The sequence below is a fragment of the Culex pipiens genome, chromosome 1, assembly GCF_016801865.2.
Source record: "Culex pipiens pallens isolate TS chromosome 1, TS_CPP_V2, whole genome shotgun sequence".
In the NCBI taxonomy this organism is placed as follows: Eukaryota; Metazoa; Arthropoda; class Insecta; order Diptera; family Culicidae; genus Culex; species Culex pipiens.
In genome coordinates, this window is record NC_068937.1 from 73,847,306 (window position 1) to 73,864,696 (window position 17,391).

The 17,391-nt window shown below is 48.5% G+C and overlaps 1 protein-coding gene and 2 pseudogenes across 1 annotated transcript; 1 reads left to right on the forward strand and 2 right to left on the reverse strand.

Annotated features, from left to right (window-relative positions):
* Positions 1-402: 402 nt before the first annotated feature.
* Positions 403-7,859, reverse strand: LOC120429537 (uncharacterized; annotated as a pseudogene).
* A 544-nt stretch (positions 7,860-8,403) lies between these two features.
* LOC120429542 (superoxide dismutase [Mn], mitochondrial-like) lies at positions 8,404-8,781 on the forward strand (annotated as a pseudogene).
* A 1,224-nt stretch (positions 8,782-10,005) lies between these two features.
* Positions 10,006-14,284, reverse strand: LOC128092324 (uncharacterized). Its single transcript, XM_052705958.1, has 3 exons — positions 13,857-14,284; positions 13,172-13,619; positions 10,006-11,556 (listed from the first exon to the last, which is right to left on the reverse strand). The coding sequence occupies exons 1-3, from the start codon at positions 14,282-14,284 to the stop codon at positions 10,645-10,647; spliced, it is 1,788 nt and encodes a 595-aa protein (XP_052561918.1). The 3' UTR covers positions 10,006-10,644.
* Positions 14,285-17,391: the final 3,107 nt, after the last annotated feature.

The window sequence follows — 17,391 nt, forward strand, 5'->3', positions numbered from 1 at the left end:
AAGAAGCAGTCGCGATCTTCGCCGGATTCGGGTAACGGAAGTACCCCGAAGAGTCGGCCGCGGTCTGTGAAATTTAAGAAAAACCAAGGACTAGAATCGAGTAGGTCGTCGGACTCAGCCATGGGCAGTTCGGCAAGGAACCTACCAAAGCCGACGAAATCGTCGCAGGTCAAGCATAAGGCCAAACATAAATTTAAGGAATTTGAACATGAAATTAGAAAAATACAAACATCTGTGATAACTTTGCTAAACGGAAATGGAAATGAATTGGAAACGGAAATAGAACCTGATTTGGAAGAGATTGTCAGATTGATTTCGGAGATGCGGAAGAAAGATCCGGATTTGCCAATCGAGGAGAGGTTGTGCGAATATTCTAACTTTAGTTTACATTCCACACTTCGGATGAACGTAAGAAATTCGACCGAGGGTTGGCAGTCCACGGGAGCTGGTGAAGGGTTCATATACCTTCGGAGCTCACGATCGAATCAACCCGAAGACCCGGATGATTACGGCGAGAACGAAGTGATGGAATGGCGAACCTGCAATTAAAAGAGAAAAATAAAATATTATTAGATAACCGTACTATTGAATGTTTAATGTTGTGTCAAAAATGTGTGAGCGTTTTGTAAAATTTTGTATTTGTGAAAAACTTTTTGAACTCAAAGACTAGTGGATTTTGAACACCCCTAGTCGTGAAAGTGAGTAAAATTATGTTTGAGGTTGAGACTGCATAGTTACACTGGTGGATCAAGTGACGGTGAAGGAGTGATAAGCTTTTATCCTTCACCCGAATAATGTCCGTGGAGCTGTCGCGAGTGGAGTTCTCAACGGCCAATTTGGTCAAAAATAATGAAAAGGTATACCTGTTATGTTTATACTGGCGGTTCATAGCTGCACTGGCATCCGATAAGACGACCAAGGAGTAATCCGTTGTGCCCTTGTGTCCGAGCGCCGGATGTGGAGTGACAGTGAGGGGACTGTGCCACAAAAATCACGGCCAGTAGTGCCAAACCTGAAAAGTCACGGTCAAGGCGACCATAATTAGTGATTTTAATTGCAATTTTAATGTGTACACTAACCTGAAGTACATCTTGCTTAGTCAAGATGGCTCTCACGGTTCATCCCGGGAATTTAGTGGGTTTCTGCAGGCTCATCTTCCTCGCGAAGATGACGCACTGGCAGCAAAACGCCACCAAAGTTTGTCCTTCAATGGGCTACAAAGAAAGCAAAATTTTGACGAAGCCATTCTTCGTTGCTTTTCTTCAATGAATTTGTAAGTACAGTCATCCCACATATTCGGAACACCCACAAATTCGGAACACTTTTGTGGTAATTTGTCAATAACATGCCAAATGAATCATTTCTGGCGACCCTTCTATTTTTAGGACCTTTATTTGATCATTCTCTTGCTATTTCATTAGCAAAAGGAGTTCTTTTTGAATAAAAAACTGCACTTCGAGACTGTTTTGTTCAGAGCTGCAAAACACTGCCTCCAAATTGCCTGTTCCATAATTGTGGGATGTTATTGTGCCTCCCACAATTGTGGAACACCTGAATTTAACAGATATTTTCACAAAAAAAGTTATCAGATCATTTATAAAACATTATTAAGCTTGAGTTTCATTGGTTCCAGTGTGTGAAGTCATTATTTTGTAGAAAATATGTACTCCTGGAGAGAATCAAAGTTTGTTTACATCCGTAAGAAAAAAGTGTTCCGAATTTGTGGATTTCAAGGGTCAAAGTTTTTCTTCAAAAACTTGATATAAAAGTTAAAATTTGCAGTTGTTTGATACAGCATTCGAAAGATCGCAAGAAAAGCTTTCAAATGAAGGTAAAAGCGAATCATTAAGTTAAATTATCGATTTTCCATGATTTTTTGAACATTGGCCGATCTGTAAACTGTTCCGAATATGAGGGATGACTGTACTTACCCAAACATACCGTCATTACATGACGAAATCTGGCCAGAAAAACGACCAAAACTGTCCACGAAAACTGCACCGTCGACCGAACTGATGAATGAAAAGTAAACATTGCGTTATGCTTTGACAGTTCGGCGACGTGTCAGTCGTGACGTTTTTGCATCTGTCATCTGCAGAGAAAGTTTGCTGCAGGGGCTCAATTTGATTTTGTATCACCCCTCAAGGATCGAAAGTGATCTAATTTGTAATTATTATTTTTGTTGCGCAACATAGATATAGAGTTGTCTACCCCAATTACGGGATGATTTTAATATAACTTTTAATTTGTTTCTGCATGTTTTCTGTTAATTTATTCATTGAATTCTTGTAGTTTGTGCATGTTTTGTTTATTTTATTTATTATTTGAGTTGTTTTGTGGAGGTTCATAATTGCGCGTTGTAGAGTAGTTGTACCTGAGAATTGTAGGTTACTTTGTCCACACCCACGAATCCAAAAAAGGCCGACGATGGTTGAATAAAGCGTTGTTGTAAAAAAAAATGCAAAACCTCGTTGAGCTTTCACATTTTTTTCACTGGGGTGGTGGATAGTGTAACCGTTGGTTACAATTCTTCAACGAACCTTCACTTTTCTACTTGATTCCGTACATACAACATCACACAATACATGGCAGTAGAAGGGTTTTCGTGCCGCTGTAACGAGATAGTCCTTGACAGCGATAGGGGCAGGACTACTCGAATTGGGTGGAAAAGAAAATGGAGCTTTTCCCCTCCCGTTTGGAATTCGAGCGGGAAAATGTCTTCTTGGCCCGCCGATGTTCCGATGCCGATGTCGAGGGCGCTCCTGTGACCGGCCTTGGAGCAGGTGAACGCCGAAGGCGTTCGAGGTTTCGAGTGGAGTCAGCGAAGCCTCGCGGCGAGTCCAGCTGCTGAACGGTACGTTGCCCTTGAAGTGCCTTACACTCCCCAAACACACCCATACCCTACACTTATCCAGAAAATACACGTTTTGATTAGAAAATTGTGGTTCTTAATTTTTATTTCATCCGTGTCTCACTTGAATCGCTGAGTAGAAATGCCGACCCTGAGTGATGAGTAGTCAGTAGCTTAGGTGTACGACTACCTGTAAGTAGATGGTCTCTGCCCTGAAAAAGGAATGAGCTAGTTCACCTTGATACTGAAAAGTCATAAGTTTCAGATTTCTTCAACATTTTGAAAGGGGGATCAAGTTACCCCTAACATTTTGAAAAAGCCGGTTAAAAATATATATTTTTTTATTCAACGCTTGGCATGACTCGAAGAGATCATCTGATTAAATACCTTTATCAGCCAAAATTAGTTGAATGTTTAAGCTTTTAATTCAAGCAAAAAGTTAATAGTTTTGTGAGAAATTAAGAAAATTACGTGCGATACAAATAAAGGGGATCAATATCTCCCCACTCTCCCCTTTGTTGTAACTATGGCAAGTATTTAATTAATTTTTTTCTTTCGATCAACTGTGAAATGTCATGGCATGACAAGGATAAGCTGTCCGACGACTTCGGCCCGAAATGATGCTATCTCGAGAATGATCTGCCGGACGTGCTCAAGGGCCCTCCCGGGAACCGAACCAGGGGGGGCTTGCGTTGATGGTAGATCTTAAAATGCATATCAAAGAACTTTTTGTCGGTTCAAGACTCCGCGTCGCAACTACTCCGCCGGATCGTGCACCGCCGCCACGTGCTGCTCGAGCCGTTCTACGAGTCGTACATCTGGTCACACGAGGCGATCGCGAATGGCCGCCCAGGGGAAACGTCGCACGCACTGTGGACACTTGAAGCTCATCTACTCGATCGGATACACCGCCTTGGTGTTCTTCCGGATCATCAACAGGCGACGGAACGTTTCGGAACAAGAGCAGCACTGATATAAGCAGTTGTTCAGTCGGATGTAGTTGTGCTCCTCTTCGGAAGAGTCCTGCTCGTTGTTCCAGCAAAGTATCGTAACGTCGTACTCATCGGGCTTCCCTTCGACGCCATCGATCCCGGACGTTCGGCCTTCATCTTCATGGCAGCAGCGAATGCAGCCAGGTTGGAAGGATCCATCAACCTGCAAAAAAAATCTTTAATTTCAATTTACACCTCAATCCCCACCAACTAAACCTACCTGTACATCTTCCTAGATAATCATCCGCGCCATTCTCCCTCTGGGCCAGTAGCAGGCTTGATTTTTCTATTATATAGACAGCTGAGAGAAGCTCCTTCCGGAATCTAACCATACTCGTCCTTCCGCCCGGTCCCTGAACATGTCTTATAGTTGGCTAGAGATTAGCCGCAAATCGCGGCTGACACCTTAGGTCATGAATGAAGGTCTGGCAGTGAGCAGCGTCCTGAAAATCGTTCAAATGTAACTACATATTTACAAAAATAAATCAAGGAGAGAGAGAGAGAGAAACTCTTCCAACTCACAGCGACTCGTCGTCGCCGTTGCTCGGTACTTCCGGCACAACGCCGCTGTCATCTTCCAGGCTAGTTCCACCGCCGTGCTACCCAAACGCAGCTCCTTCTCGACTTCGTCCTCCTGCAGCAGCTCGGTCAGCACTTCGACGATATTGCGCGATTCCTGCAGCATCTGTTTAGACGTGCTGAGCTCCTCCTTGAGCGACGAAAGCTGCTCGTACAGGTCCATGTTCTCCGAGAGGGATTCCTCGAGGACGGCGCGTCGCTTCTCGGCCAGCACCTCCCAGTAATACTGGTTGAGACCTTCGGCCGAGGTCAGGTCCTCCTCGGTGATGGTAGGTTTCGAGCCGAACGCCTTCTCCAGCGATGTCCGGCTCGACTGGGACTGGACCATCTTTTTACGCTTCAGATCGATGGCGGCCTCCGCCGGATCGGTAAATAGTGCCTTTTTGGCTAGCTCCTTGTGGGCCATGAAGGCCGGCAGTTTCGAGCCCAACACCGACTTGATTTAATTTTGCTTGTTCATGGCGGAACTGTTCTTCACCTCCTTAAGCACCTGTCGCGAGTTTCGTTGGTGCTCCCGAAAGGAAGAGCGCGACAAAGACGAAAGGGACAGTGTTGTCTCGTTGTCCGCCTTCATCACGACGGCCCTTCCGTGCGTCGCAGGTAAGATGACGAGAAATTGCGTTGGTAGGTGGTTGATTGGGGAAGTTTGACGGATACCACCGCCTTCAAGGCCAACAGCCACCGCCCCCACCTCGGAAGTCAATTTTCACGAACCTTCCTCATCACCAGGAAACAAACAAACCGGCACTGTGTGCACCGTGCATCGATTTCGAAGCGAACCTTTCCGGAAAGGATTTAACTGTCATTTAATATGACGTTCCGACGACGATTCCGCGATTAAACAAAAAAACATGATTTGACATTTCGAGCTGGCAGTTCTCGCTGTCAAAACCGAGGCGAGAAAGAGAAAAACGATCATGGCGGCCGCTGTCACGCTGGTAGTAAGCGATTTAAAAAATATATGGGGGAAATCAATTTAAATTCAATATTTCCCAAATTAAAGACCGGTTAGGGATGAAATTTGACCTGGTGGAAGCTGATTTTTTTTTTGAACCAGCAGGTCAAATTTTGTCATCCTGCGATTCGTTGTTGCTGGGATATTCACAAAAAAGAAAAATTCTCAGAACAAATTTGAATTTCTTACCACCAAACGAACAGCGCCATCTATGAGAAATTTTGGCCCGTCGGGTAATCCATTTGGACAACTCGATTTGCGGCGTGCGGCGGCAACACGCACACTTATCACTGAGCAAAACTTACACAGCTCAACGAAGTGTTCTACACATGATCTGGCCCTGCTGTACAGAGCACTCAAATATCAATCGCAAAACACTTGAAATTTCGGTGATTGGCCATGAAATAATGTCAATAGCCAAACACTTGAATTTTAAATGGTATTGAAAAAAAAAGTACATACAACCGATTTACAGGTTCTCGCTTGCTAGTCGTGCGGGCTACCACTGCGCCGGCCGGCCAGTTGAAGACGGGAGTGTTTTTTGTGCTATTGGTTCTTGCCTCGCTTCTAGCCTTCGATGAAAGTCGCGCGAAAATCAATCAGTGAAACACATTAAATTCATGTGGATAATCACGTTGACTTTGAATAGTGCCTGTTTTGGGTAGATCTTAAGATCATTTTCAAGTGTTTTGCTCATCACTTTGAATAGTTCAAGAAGGTGGGACAAATTCACGAGCAAAACAATTTATTACATCGGGACAACGTACCCTCTGGGCCAGGAGGCCCTTAAGACGCCCCTGCCGGTTGGTCTTAGAGCCACGACCGGACAGGGGTGGGCTCGGGGCCTCTTTTGCGCGACTGGCGTGGTTTTCAAAGCAAGGAGCTCTAATTTGCAAGGCGGCTCGGATAATCAAAAGGACAAACCCTGTTATAATCACTTTTAGACGGTTTTTATTTTACTCACTGTGGGCGTGTGTGTGTGTGTTGCGGGGGGCATGCTGGCGGCTTCTTGAAGATGGCGGCTTCTGCGGTTGGCCGGTGGGAGGCCACGTGCGGTGCGAAGTTCGCCGTTCTCGGCCTGTCGATTCTGCGATCTGGACGGCCTGGTGCTGGAGTTGTGGTGCACGGTGCACGATGCCACGTGCGCTTCGTCGTCGGCTGAACTTGGCCTTCTCGAGGCCGCTTGCTGGAACTCGTGGCGGTCTTTCGGCTACGGTGGGGCCGAAACTAGCGTTGTTGGGTGTCACCGGCGGCGTACGTGCTGTCGCCAATCGCCGGTCGTCGAGCTGTTACCTAGACCTCGTGGGTGATCGCTTTTGTCGCCGAGGTACATGCTGTTTCCCTAGGCAAGCGATCCACCAACAGCTTGGGATGCGTCGGTCGTCCTGCCAGCGGCGGGACGAGGCTATCCGACGGCGGCGCTGTTCGCACGGCTTCTAGAGTCCGGTCTGCCCTTCTGGGCAAGGTGCCTGACCGCGTGGGCTAGTGGTCCAACGAACGTGCTATCGTGGACTCAAATAGGTAATTAATTACGGGCCCAGAGGGACCAACCGTGCACGTAAGAAGGAAGAGGGTAGCGAGCTGGCCAGGAATTTGGGGGTCACACTTGGGGTTTACATTTCTTTGCAAATTATACCTGATACAATTGCCTTCACCAGTGGAAGCTTCTTTTCCACTTCTTACAACGCGGTATAGACTTGTAACACTCGATCACTTGATGACGGGATGACGATCTGGTTCACTCAGTGGTTGGTGTGGAAAAAGCCTAATCAGTGAACCCAAGATCAATTGTTGGCTCGCTCTCGCCGCAAACCCTCTTTTATTCCCTTTTTCCTTCTCCCATGCATGCCCTCAATCCAATTGACAATCTCCCTTTTTGGGTCACGATGTATACCCCCCCAACGTGTGTGCTGTTATAGTGTTTTTACAAATATGGTTCCCTTCGGTTCGCGAGTAATGTGTGCTTTATTTGATCTTTATCCCTAAACTGTGCTCTGTTGTAATATGTTTGTGAATTAATCTTTTAATTTTAACGAATAACAAATCATTTTAAACAAAACTGTGCTCTGTTGTAATATGTTTGTGAATTAATCTTTAAATTTTAACGAATAACAAATCATTTTAAACAAAACAACACAAACATCCCTAATTCTAAAAAGCCCTACTAACAAGTTAAATCGTTAATTTATAGCAATAAACCCTACTCCTATTTGCAACCGTAAGCGATGGTTAGCAAAATGGATTGCTGATGTCGTAACGGTAACAAATTGAAAAGCTTGAGCCACCCGAATGAAAATAACATGTTAAAAAATACCAAAAAGTCAACCGCCCAAACACTTGCATTTGATAGTGGTTTGGATTGATGTTGAAACACAAACCAATTAGATCTACGATGTGACTTTATTCAATCATTCAAGTGTTTGGGCACTTGAATAAAAAGTGTGGCATATTTTCAGTGTACAAAAACTCGGTTTGATAAACCAAAGGGCCTATCCACGATTATAATTTGGAAAATATTTATTTCAGGAATTAAATAACTATGATAAAACAATGGATTTGAATTTGAAAACGTGTTTTAATTATATTGAATGGAAACTCACGCATCTTAAGCAGGTCTCTGTCCTATTTAGAATTTGCGTATTCTTACGACCTAATTGTTCAAGCATTAGAACATAAAAGTTGACCCGTTATCAGTCGCAATAAAAACACATTTACTTAAAATTAAATTAATGACAGAGATACATAACAAGTTACAATGAAAAAAGGTTCTAAATTTTACGCAGAGCTTAAGTTCAAATGTTATTAAACAATCAAGAAATTCAAAGGGAGATTATAGCTTGTAACTTGGTGTGAAACTTTCTCATCTGTCATGTTAAACCTAGGGGCTGGATAACTTGGTCAATAGGTTAACAATAGTTTGTTAAAATATTTATATTTCGTCAATAGTTTAACGCGACCTTACCTTGTATTTTGCAACCTTGATCCAAAAACGCTGTCAAATTAAAATGTCAACATAAACATAAACACAACAACTCTGTCACGAAAATGATCAACTGGACGGTGCCATTAAGTTTCAAGGCGGTGGCCACATCAACCATTCGATCTTCCGCAAGAACTTCTCGCTGGACCGGTCGGATCCGTTGGCCGAGCTGAAGAAGGCTTTCGAGCGGGACTTGTATGAACTCAAGAAGTAGATGGAGGCCGCCGCCTTGGCCGTCGAGGGTTTGGAGCTACAAAAAGACATCGCTTTGGTTATGGCTTGTCCGGACCAGAACCCGCTGGAGGCAACTACGAGTTTGGTCCCACTGTTTGGAACTGACGTGTAGGAGCATGCGTACTACCTGCTGAGCAAGAACCTGCGTCCCAACTAAGTCGATGCCATCTGGGACGTGGGCAACTGGTAGAGTCGGCATGAAATCCAGAAATAATGTTAGGAAGTAAACATTTAATTAAATTATAGCAAAGATTCTGAACAAAGAAATTCTAAGGCTAATTCGAATTTTTAACTGCGGACAGAACAGGCGAAGTTGCCTACTTCAGCAAGCCATGTTGCATCTTTACACCGTTTAGGCGAAACCTTGCCAATCCTGAGCACCGGCCGGAAGACATGACCTTCTGCTCCTGCTAAGACCACCCTCCTGTCTGGACGTTATCTTGCGTGGCTCCGTGCGGACCGTACTGAAGTCCGTGCGAAAAGGAAACGTTCTACGATCCGCTGAGCTGGTGCATTCAGACCGTAAGCTGCGCGTTTTTTTTCCGGAATGCCAAGTTCGACCACGTTATGCGTCTGAGAAACGCCGGGTTAATCGATTCAGGGCGCAAACGCGCAAGAGGAGAAAGTTGAGCTTGAGTAGGTATGAGGTTCGGATCGGGGATTCAATTTATTAACAGGTTGTTTTACCTCCTTTTTTCACGCGAAAGGAGAAATTACGGTCATATTCATGGTCAGAAACCTGAAAAAATCCTGCGAACCGGGAAACCCGTTAAATTTTGCCGCAAGCTGCACCGGAGGTGCTCCTTTTGCCTGCTGCTCTGAAACTTTCTCCCGTTCTAACTCCGTTTTACTTGGTCAAAAGAGCAAATTCTTCGTTGAGGTAAGAGCTCTCTCTTATGATGGCCGGGTTTGACCGAATTTTCGACTAAGTATTTCTATTTTACAAGAATTTTCGGATTGTTAGCAGAGAATAAGCGGAAACGCAAAAAACTTCGGTCGTCAAAATGTGGTTGTTGTTTCAATCTGTCATCTGTCAAACCAAGGTGTCCAAATGCAGGTCGAAACATTTTTCGTTAATATATTGACGAAATATCAAAAACAATGTCAATATATTGACGCATGGTTAAAACTTTAACTCTGACCAACCCCTAGTGTTAAACTTTACATTTGCTTGACAAAAAGTTTAACTACATGTTGCACTTTTAAAAACAATGTAATATTTGAAAAAATCTTTGTTTGAATACCAGGGTGCTCAACCATTCTGTTGAGTTGCATCATGATATACAGTTGGGTGCACCGGTGGTGTACTAAGGGAGCGTTCTTTTATTACGTAACGCAAACATTTGGATTTTTGGACCCCCTCCCCTCCCCTCGTAACAAATTTTCCATACAAATTTGAAAAAAAAATGTATGGATCGCAACACATCCTTCGACCCCCCCCCCCTTTCTGTGTTACGTAATAAAAGAAAGCTCCCTAAGGTGCTTTCAGCACAGTTGCTATGATGTGACAATAAACAGCTCGGTTTGAGTTCTAGTGTGTGTGTGTGTATGTGTGTGTGTGTGTGTGTGTGTTTTTTTTTACAAGGTCGGAATCTGCTACAAGACACCTGAGAATTCATTTCTCAGGTAGTGTGGGGTTGGGAAACAAAAAAAAAGATTACCACTAAACCAGTCCTTGAACGCCTTGCCCTTTTCCTCCCGGGACCACCTTCCGGTATAACTTCGGGGGGGAGGCGTTGCATTTTCCGCACTAGTTACAGGATCCATGCCGGGTACTAGAACCATTTCCTGTTCTACATACATATGAGTCCATGCGAGGGTTTAACCGCGCCCAAGAATCGCGTTGCTTTTGATCGGCTAGTCATATGCAGCCCTCTCCTTGGACCATCGAGACGATTTGGTAGAGCCAACCGTCAAAACGTACTCTCCTTCACAGCCACACTTGTGGGTTCTCGACTCCTGTGACCATCGAGACGTGTACCGATTTTGGTAGAGCCGACCATCATAACGTGCTCTCCTTCACAGCCAAACTCGTGGGTTTTCGACTAGGCTCCTAGTCGTTCCTCCTCTGATCGTCTCTCCATTTCCGCTGGAGAGCCGAAGTGATCTGCGTCACCGCTCCGACGACCGCATTCCACTTGGCGATGTCGCTGCACATTCTTTGCATCACATTATCCGAGCTGGTGTCCGCTCCGATAATGGCAAGCATTTCGCTTCGCGCTGCCTCGAAGCGAGGGCAGCCAAACACCACGTGCTCCGGTGTTTTCTCGCAATCAACGCAGTCCGAACAGAGAGGAGACTCTGCATGTCCAAACCTGTGCAGATACTTCCTGAAGCAGCCATGGCCCGACAGGAACTGTGTGAGGTGGAAGGTGACCTCTCCATGCCTTCTGCTCACCCACGTGGATACGGACGGGATAAGCCGATGCGTCCATCTGCCTTTCTCCGTAGTGTCCCACTCACGTTGCCACCTTGCCAGCGATTCGGCTCTCGCAGCTTCCCGGATACCTCTCGTGCCTCTTCGGGTGTAGCGCACGGTGTCCTCCTCCAGTGTGATGCCGATGGGGATCATTCCGGCTATGACGCCAACTGCTTCCGACGAGATGGTCCTGTATGCGCTTGCAACCCGTATGGCCATCAGTCTCTGCGTTCTGTCGAGCAGCGCTCGATTTCGCTTCGTCCCCAGCGCCGTCCACCATACCGGTCCGCCGTACCTAAGTATGGACGTCGCGACACTTGCCAAGAGACGGCGCCTACTGCTTCTGGGTCCAGCGTTGTTCGGCATAATCCTCGACAGTGCCATGATCGCCTTCGCCGCCTTCTCGCAGGCGTAATCGACGTGGCTGTTGAAGTTCAGCCGGTCATCCACCATCACCCCGAGGTACTTGAGCGCTCTCTTCGAGTGCACTACGTGTTCCCCAACGTGTATCTGGGCCTGCTGCACCTTTTTGTGGTTACTAACCATATCAACACTCCGTCATACATTCCGTTCCACAGTGCTGAACCCAGAATGGATCCCTGCGGAACTCCCGCGGTAACAACAACGGTTTTTTGTCCATCGGCAGTGTCGTAGACCAGCACGCGGTTCTCGAAGTAGCTCTTCAAGATCATGCACAAATAGTCAGGCACCTTCATTTTGTGCAGCGCTGCTGCTATGGCCGCCCAGCTGTTGAACGCGTTCTTGACGTCAATCGTGACTATTGCGCAGCAACGGTTCCCTCTGCGTTTTTTCTTCCGCGCTTCGTCGGCTTTCTCGACCACTTTCCGGATGGCGTCCACCGTGGATCTCCCTTTACGGAAGCCGAACTGCCTCGCTGCTAAGCCATGCTCGCTCTCCGTGTACTTGGTCAGCCGGTTAAGGATGATCCGTTCCAGAAGCCAGAAGACCGGTACTCCTCTCTGCACTCCTCTCTAGTTGCTTCGGATCTTGCTCTCTGGCGCTGAGGCAGCTTGCTTGAAGGGTACCGAGTTCTTCATTCCACCAGTAGGCTGGACGACGACAGTTCCTTGGCTCCAGTCTCCGCGGCATGGTTGTGTCGCATGCTGTCACTAGTTGTGCTGTTAGCTCGTCGGCCCTCAAGTCTTGGGGACCCTCGCTCCAATGGAGCGCTTCCACGAAGAGACCTTCGTCGAAGTATTGCAGCTTCCATTTACTCCCGTTGGACCGGTTGCTCCTTTCTGGTACAGGGGCTCGTCTCCAGATGCTGTACCGGATCGCTTGGTGATCGCTACGGGTATAGTCTTCACTTACCCTCCAGTTCATGTCGGCCGCCAGTCGCGGGCTACAGAACGTAACGTCGATAATGGACTCACGACCGTCTTTGCGGAAGGTACTGCTGGTTCCACGATTCGCCAGCCTAACGTCCAGCTTTGCCAGAGCTTCCATTAGGCTATGCCCCCTAGCATTGGTGCATTTGCTACCCCACTCGACTGCCCATGCGTTGAAGTCACCTCCGATGACGATTGGGCTTCGTCCGATCAGTTCGTCGTCAGACTATCCAGCATCTGCTGAAACTGCTCCAAGGTCCATCTTGGGGGAGCATAGCAGCTACAGAAGAAGGTTCCGTTTACTTTGGCGATCACGAATCCTTCAAATGCTCTCGAGACCACTTCCTGTATGGGGTACCGCCCCATCACGTGTATCGCCGCCATTCTTGCTGTATCCGCGACCCAGTTTCCATTGTCGTGGGGAACTCGGTACGGTTCTGCAATAATTGCCACGTCGCAACCCGTCTCCGCGGTCGACTGCCACAGCAGTTGCTGTGCAGTGTCGCAGTGATTGAGGTTCACCTGGGACACCTCCATTACTTTTTGCCCGAGGCCAGCTTCTGATATACCGGGCAATTAAAGCCACCCGTCGTGTGACTATTGCCATCTCCTTCTTTATAGAGCATGCACTTCGGCTTATTTTTGCAGTCTCTTGCCATGTGGCCTTCTCTACCACACCTTCTGAAACTGTTGGTTCGATCGGGACCATCGCAATTTCTCGCCTGGTGGCCGAAACCCATACAGCGGAAACACCTCGTCATCTGCTGGGTCACTCGAGGAACAGGCCTCAGTGGACACACCGACCACCCTACTTTGACCTTGCCGGCTTCCAGCAGCTTAGACGCCGCAGGCGTCGATAGTCGGATCGACGCAATTTGCGTGCCGCCGTAGGCTTTCCTCAACCGGATTGCCATCGGTGTCGTACGGTCATCCAGAAGAACGATCAGCGCATCTTCTAGCTCTTCCTCCGTCGTGATCTTGTCCAGGTTCCTGCACTCGATCGTTGTCTCCGGCAATAGCGCCCTCACCTTCGACTCGTAGCCTACGGCTTTCTCGACGAGGGACTTAAAAGCTGAGCTCTTGACCGCGGGATCATTTTTCAGCTCAAAAAGCATCGCGCCGGTCTGGGTGCGCCTGGTTTTAACCACGTTCTCGCCAAGCTCCTCGAGTTCCGGATCGGTTCGTACTTTCCCGAGGAGGTCTGCGTACGAAACACCTTCCTTCACCTCGACCACTAAAGCCTCGCCTTTGTTACGCTCCCTGCGAAACTTGGGTTTTTGGGTGTCCTCGTTCTGCTTCCCTTTTTTCTTCCGCTTCTTTTCCTTGACCTTCTCCCATTCCTTCTCCTTCCCTGGGTCTGGTTCTGGCTCCTTCGCTGGGTCCGGACTGTCTCCATTCCCCTGCTTCTGCTTCTTTGCGTCCTCCTCCTCTCCAGGCGTTTCCCTGTCCCTTTTTGTGCTTGGGCCGGGCGGCGTTTTCGGTTCTTTCTCCCATAACGCTTCCTCCTCCAGTTTTGCCTCCAGCGCTTCTACGGCTCTTTCAGCTCTCAGCTTCAGTGAAGTTCTCGTCACCACCAGCGAACTGTTTTCGCGCTCTGCAGCAATCATGGCTGCCTTGACTCCATTCACCATCTGCTTGATTCTGGTGTGGACGTTGTTTCTGTCCTTGATGAATTCAAAGAGCTCGTTAACCCTCCTTCTGACCTCCTGCAACGCGGTCCTTCCGAGCAGGACTCCATCCTGAGGGGTACCGCCGGCGAAGTTCAATACGGATGACTTGGGAGTTTCCCCTCCAATGACTCCTATCTGCTGACTCGAAGCAGCCGCCTGGTTCAACACTGGGGATCTCAACACCTTCCCGCTTCCACGGAACGCGCTAGCCCCTCCGCTTGCTGTGTCGCCGCCGTTTGACTCGCCTCCTGCCATTTCGACGTTTGCGTCCTCTTCTACCTCCGTGTTTTCCGATGCTTGGGGCGCATCGGGACCCTTTTGTTGGTTTGTTTCACTTGTCTTCATTTTGAATCCCACGAGTCGCTAGGAAAATACGGTCCGCTGCGGCAGTGCCCTGCCGTGACGCAGTAAGGGCAAATTACGTGTGGGGTGCGCCCCTGTGCCCCACAGGCTCCGTTATCGACTGGGAATTTGTTGAACCCCCACAGCCATGCATCCCTCGACACGGGTCGCGTCACATCTTGGATTCGGGGTTTGGTGAGGTTTTGGGCTAAAACACTTATAGCGGCGTTCGATCGCTTGACAGAGATGTTTACGGACCCATGTGGTTTTTTTTTCGAAGAAATTACATCCTCCCGCTGCTGGTCCGGGGGCGATTCAATGAATGTATGCAATCGCCGACAGCTATCCGCCTACTGCAACCCGCCCGGTAGCTGGCAGCTAAGCTCCGCAGGGACCCTCACCTATCCCCACGGTTCACGGGTGTGTGTGTGTGTGTGTGCGTGTTTTTTTTTTTTTTACAAGGTCGGAATCTGCTACCAGACACCTGAGAATTCATTTCTCAGGTAGTGTGGGGTTGGGAAAACGAATTTCCCGACCCACTAAACCAGTCCTTGAACGCCATGCCCTTTTCCCCCGGGACCACCTTTCGGTATAACTTCGGGGGGAGGCGTTGCATTTTCTGCACTAGTCTACTTACAGGATCCATGCCGAGTACTAGAACCATTTCCTGTTCCACATACATATGAGTCCATGCGAGGGTTTAACCGCGCCCAAGAATCGCGTTGCTTTTGATCGGCTAGTCATATGCAGCCCTCTCCTTGGACCATCGAGACGTGTACCGATTTGGTAGAGCCAACCGTCATAACGTGCTCTCCTTCACAGCCACACTCGTGGGTTCTCGACTCCTGTGACCATCGAGACGTGTACCGATTTGGTAGAGCCGACCATCATAACGTGCTCTCCTTCACAGCCACACTCGTGGGTTTTCGACTAGGAGCCTAGTCGTTTCTCCTCTGATCGTCTCTCCATTTCCGCTGGAGAGCCGAAGTGATCTGCGTCACTGCTCCGACGACCGCATTCCACTTGGCAATGTCGCTGCACATTCTTTGCACCACATTATTCGGGCTAGTGTCTGCTCCGATAATTGCCAGCATTTCGCTTCGCGTTGCCTCGAAGCGAGGGCAGGCGAACACCACGTGCTCCGGTGTTTCCTCGCACTCGACGCAATCCGGACAGAGAGGAGACTCTGAATGTCCGAACCTGTGCAGGTACTTCCTGAAGCAGCCATGGCCCGACAGGAACTGTGTGAGGTGGAAGGTGACCTCTCCGTGCCTTCTGCTCACCCACGTGGATACGGACGGGATAAGCCGATGCGTCCATCTGCCTTTCTCCGTGGTGTCCCACTCACGTTGCCACCTTGCCAGCGATTCGGCTCTCGCAGCTTCCCGGATACCTCTCGTGCCTCTTCGGGTGTAGCGCACGGTGTCCTCCTCCAGTGTGATGCCGATGGGGATCATTCCGGCTATGACGCCAACTGCTTCCGACGAGATGGTCCTGTATGCGCTTGCAACCCGCATGGCCATCAGTCTCTGCGTTCTGTCGAGCAGCGCTCGATTTCGCTTCGTCCCCAGCGCCGTCCACCATACCGGTCCGCCGTACCTAAGTATGGACGTCGCAACACTTGCCAAGAGGCGGCGCCTACTGCTCCTGGGTCCAGCGTTGTTCGGCATCATCCTCGACAGTGCCATGATCGCCTTAGCCACCTTCTCGCAGGCGTAATCGACGTGACTGTTGAAGTTCAGCCGGTCATCCACCATCACCCCGAGGTACTTGAGCGCTCTCTTCGAGTGCACTACGTGTTCCCCAACGTGTATCTGGGCCTGCTGCACCTTCTTGTGGTTACTAACCAGAACCATCTCCGTCTTGTGGTGAGCGATCCGCAGCTTCACCTCGAGCATCAAGTTTTTTTTCTGAATTTAATATTTTATTTCAGTTGTACAATAATATTACACCGCCATAATATCAATCGCTCTCCCCATTGAACTTTTGTTCTTTAAAAGGGAACACGATTGGCATTTAAGTTTCATTTAAATGTACATTAAAGTTAATTAAACAAATAGTTCTCGATCATTGCAATGGTCTCCGTAGCCAGAATTTCGACCTCCTCAACATTTTCGCCGGTTACCGTCAGCACTATGTCGTCTGCAAAGCCAACGATCTCCACGCCGTTGGGTAGCCCCAGTGTCAACACTCCGTCATACATTCCGTTCCACAGTGCTGAACCCAGAATAGAACCCTGTGGAACTCCCGCGGTAACAACAACGGTTTTTTGTCCATCGGCAGTGTCGTAGACCAGCACGCGGTTCTCAAAGTAGCTCTTCAAGATCATGCACAAATAGTCAGGCACCTTCATTTTGTGCAGCGCTGCTGTTATGGCCGCCCAGCTCGCACTGTTGAACGCGTTCTTGACGTCAATCGTGACTATTGCGCAGCAACGGTTCCCTCTGCGTTTTTTCTTCCGCGCTTCGTCGGCTTTCTCGACCACTTTCCGGATGGCGTCCACCGTGGATCTCCCTTTACGGAAGCCGAACTGCCTCGCTGCTAAGCCATGCTCGCTCTCCGTGTACTTGGTCAGCCGGTTAAGGATGATCCGTTCCAGAAGCTTTCCGAGGGTGTCCAGCAAACATATAGGCCTATACGATGATGGGTCCCCCGGTGGTTTGCCTGGCTTCGGCAGCAACACGAGCTTTTGAACCTTCCACGGGTCGGGGAAGTGTCCTTCGTCCAGGCATTTCTGCAGGACTGTTCGATACCTGTCTGGGAATGCTTGAACCGCCGATTTCAGGGCGAAATTCGGGATTCCATCCGGGCCGGGTGCTTTCTTCACCTTCAATCTTTTCGCTACTGCCACAAGTTCTTCGTTGGTGATCAGATGACCTTCGGCTTTACTACCCCCTTCGTCGTTGTACGGTGTAGGAGGCCAGGTCGTTGGATCATGTCTTGGGAAGAGCCCTTCCACAATGACCTTCAGCTTGTCGGGACACGTTTCAGCCACCATCGATGGGCCTCTGATCTTCACC

Coding starts and splice junctions, on each gene's coding strand:
- LOC128092324 (XM_052705958.1), bottom strand. CDS start 14,284: ATGGCAGGAGGCGAGTCAAACGGCGGCGACACAGCAAGCGGAGGGGCT. Junction 13,620..13,856: donor GCAAAACTGGAGGAGGAAGC/GTTATGGGAGAA, acceptor CAAGTTTCGCAG/GGAGCGTAACAAAGGCGAGG. Junction 11,557..13,171: donor TGGAAGCCGGCAAGGTCAAA/GTAGGGTGGTCG, acceptor CGGAGTGTTGAT/ATGGTTAGTAACCACAAAAA.